Below are 1963 nucleotides of genomic sequence, written 5' to 3'. Positions count from 1 at the left end.
ATACCCCCCCCCCCCCTCCTGCTGCCTCTTCATGGAGATCCTGAACTCCTGCACGGACTGCGACGAGATCCAGTTCATGGAGGACGGTTCCTGGTGTCCGATGAGACCCAAGAGGGAGAAGCAGGAGATGTGTCACACGCCAACTTACAATACCATTGACAGTAAGTGGCGTATATGTTTGGCTTGCCCGACCGCTCACATGCAGAAGGGATTTAAAAGCTGAACGCTGCGGAAGGAGGAAAAATATAATGGCTGCGTACACCTCGTCTCCTCTCTTCCAGCGGGCATGCTCTACGACCTGAGCGCCGACTTCAAGCACAGCGCCGAGACCAAAAAAAAGGTGGAAGTCATCGACTTGACCCTGGACAGCTCGTCCGACGAGGAGGAACCCCCGGCAAAGAGGACCTGTCCCATCACCTCCACCATCATGCCTTCTTCTCTGGGGTCTAAAGGGTAAGACTAGGGGGGGCCCTTCTTGTGTGACTCAGTCAAAGCCCCGCCAGCTTCTATGGCTTCCAGGTAAGAGGTCTCTGCAAACGTGCAAGATCTCCCGGGGCCCCGGAGCCGACCAGCTCCCACGTGTCTGACTGGGATAGAAAGGTGAGGGATCCTCTCTATAGGGGTTGTTGATGGACGACTTGGACATATTTCCAGAGACGTGCCGGTCAAGCTCCACAGAAGTGTCCGAGACAGGAAGTAGTCAGTGAAGTCCTCACTAATATTCCTTTGTGTGTTTTTAGGGTGATCAGCATCGACCATCAAACGTCATCCGTCTTGAGGAGCCCTCCGCTGACCACAATAGGCAGCGACTACCTGTCAAGTCTCCCCATCCCGGACTACCATCGAACTTTCCCAGTACCAAGTGAACTTCAGGGTAAGGAGGACCAATATTTGCATTAAAATTGATGTTATGGGGTGACAACTCTCTGTCTCTGTCTTGCAATTGTGCTCCTGTGTTGTCACCCTGTCACATGGGCTCCCAATGGGGACTGCAAGTGACCTTCAGGGTAAGGAGAGCTGTATTTTCATTAAAATTGATGTGATAGGGTGACAACTCTCTGTCCCTGTCTTGCATCCTGCATTGTTATCCTGTCACATGAGCTACCAATGCAGACTACAAGTGACCTTCTGGATAAGGAGACCTGTATTTGGAGTGAAATTATTGTTCTAGAGTGACAGCGCCCTATCCCGGCCTTCCAGTTGTGCTCCTGTGTTGTCACCCTGTCACATGGGCTCCCAGTGGAGACTACAAGTGACCTTCAGGGTAAGGAGACCTGTATTTGGATTGAAGTCAATGTTACAGGGTGACCACGCCCCATGCCTGTCCTCCAATTGTGCTCCTGGGTTGTCACCCTGTCACATGGGCTCCCAGTGGAGACTACAAGTGACCTTCAGGGTAAGGAGACCTGTATTTGGATTAAAGTCAATGTTACAGGGTGACAACTCTGTCTCTGTCTTGCAATTGTGCTCCTTCATTGTCACATGGGCTCCCAATGGAGACTACAAGTGACCTTCAGGGTGGGGAGACCTGTATTTGGATTGAAGTGGATGCTATAGGGTGACAACGCCCCATCCCCGTCTTCCAATTGTGCTCCTGAGTTGTCACCCTGCCACATGGGCTCCCAATAGAGGCCTTTTCAATACACATTACACAGACATGGCACCATCAGTAAACCCGCCCTGAGTAATGCCATGGGGTGCATGTAGAGAGGACGTGGAGGCAAAGAGGCCGCAGAAAAAAGGTGAAAACAACCTCCGCCTATGGAAAGGTTTCTTTATTCTTTACAGTAAGAGCCATGAAAACGCAGAATACCGTTCCCCAGGAGCTGTGCTTGCTTTACATATAGAAATCTATAAATTATTACTAACTATTTATATTTTATAAGAAATCACTCCGGGGAGGGGAGCAGGAAGGAAGCTTTGGTGCAAAATTGGACCACAATTGATATTGATAAATATATAT

At 50.1% G+C, this 1963-nt stretch overlaps 1 protein-coding gene across 1 annotated transcript in view; it reads left to right on the top strand.

Annotated features, from left to right (window-relative positions):
• PIAS3 (protein inhibitor of activated STAT 3) overlaps positions 1-1963 on the top strand; it is a 13092-nt gene that overhangs the window by 5248 nt on the left and 5881 nt on the right. The window contains exons 9-11 of the mRNA XM_018570078.1: positions 24-161; positions 282-453; positions 741-874. Coding sequence (XP_018425580.1) covers positions 24-161; positions 282-453; positions 741-874 — 444 coding nt within the window. The remainder of the gene's footprint in view (positions 1-23; positions 162-281; positions 454-740; positions 875-1963) is intronic.

Source organism: Nanorana parkeri, unplaced genomic scaffold (genome assembly GCF_000935625.1).
Source record: "Nanorana parkeri isolate BGI_ZX_2015 unplaced genomic scaffold, ASM93562v1 scaffold1452, whole genome shotgun sequence".
Classification (NCBI taxonomy): domain Eukaryota; kingdom Metazoa; phylum Chordata; class Amphibia; order Anura; family Dicroglossidae; genus Nanorana; species Nanorana parkeri.
This window is presented reverse-complemented; position numbering and strand designations above follow the sequence as displayed.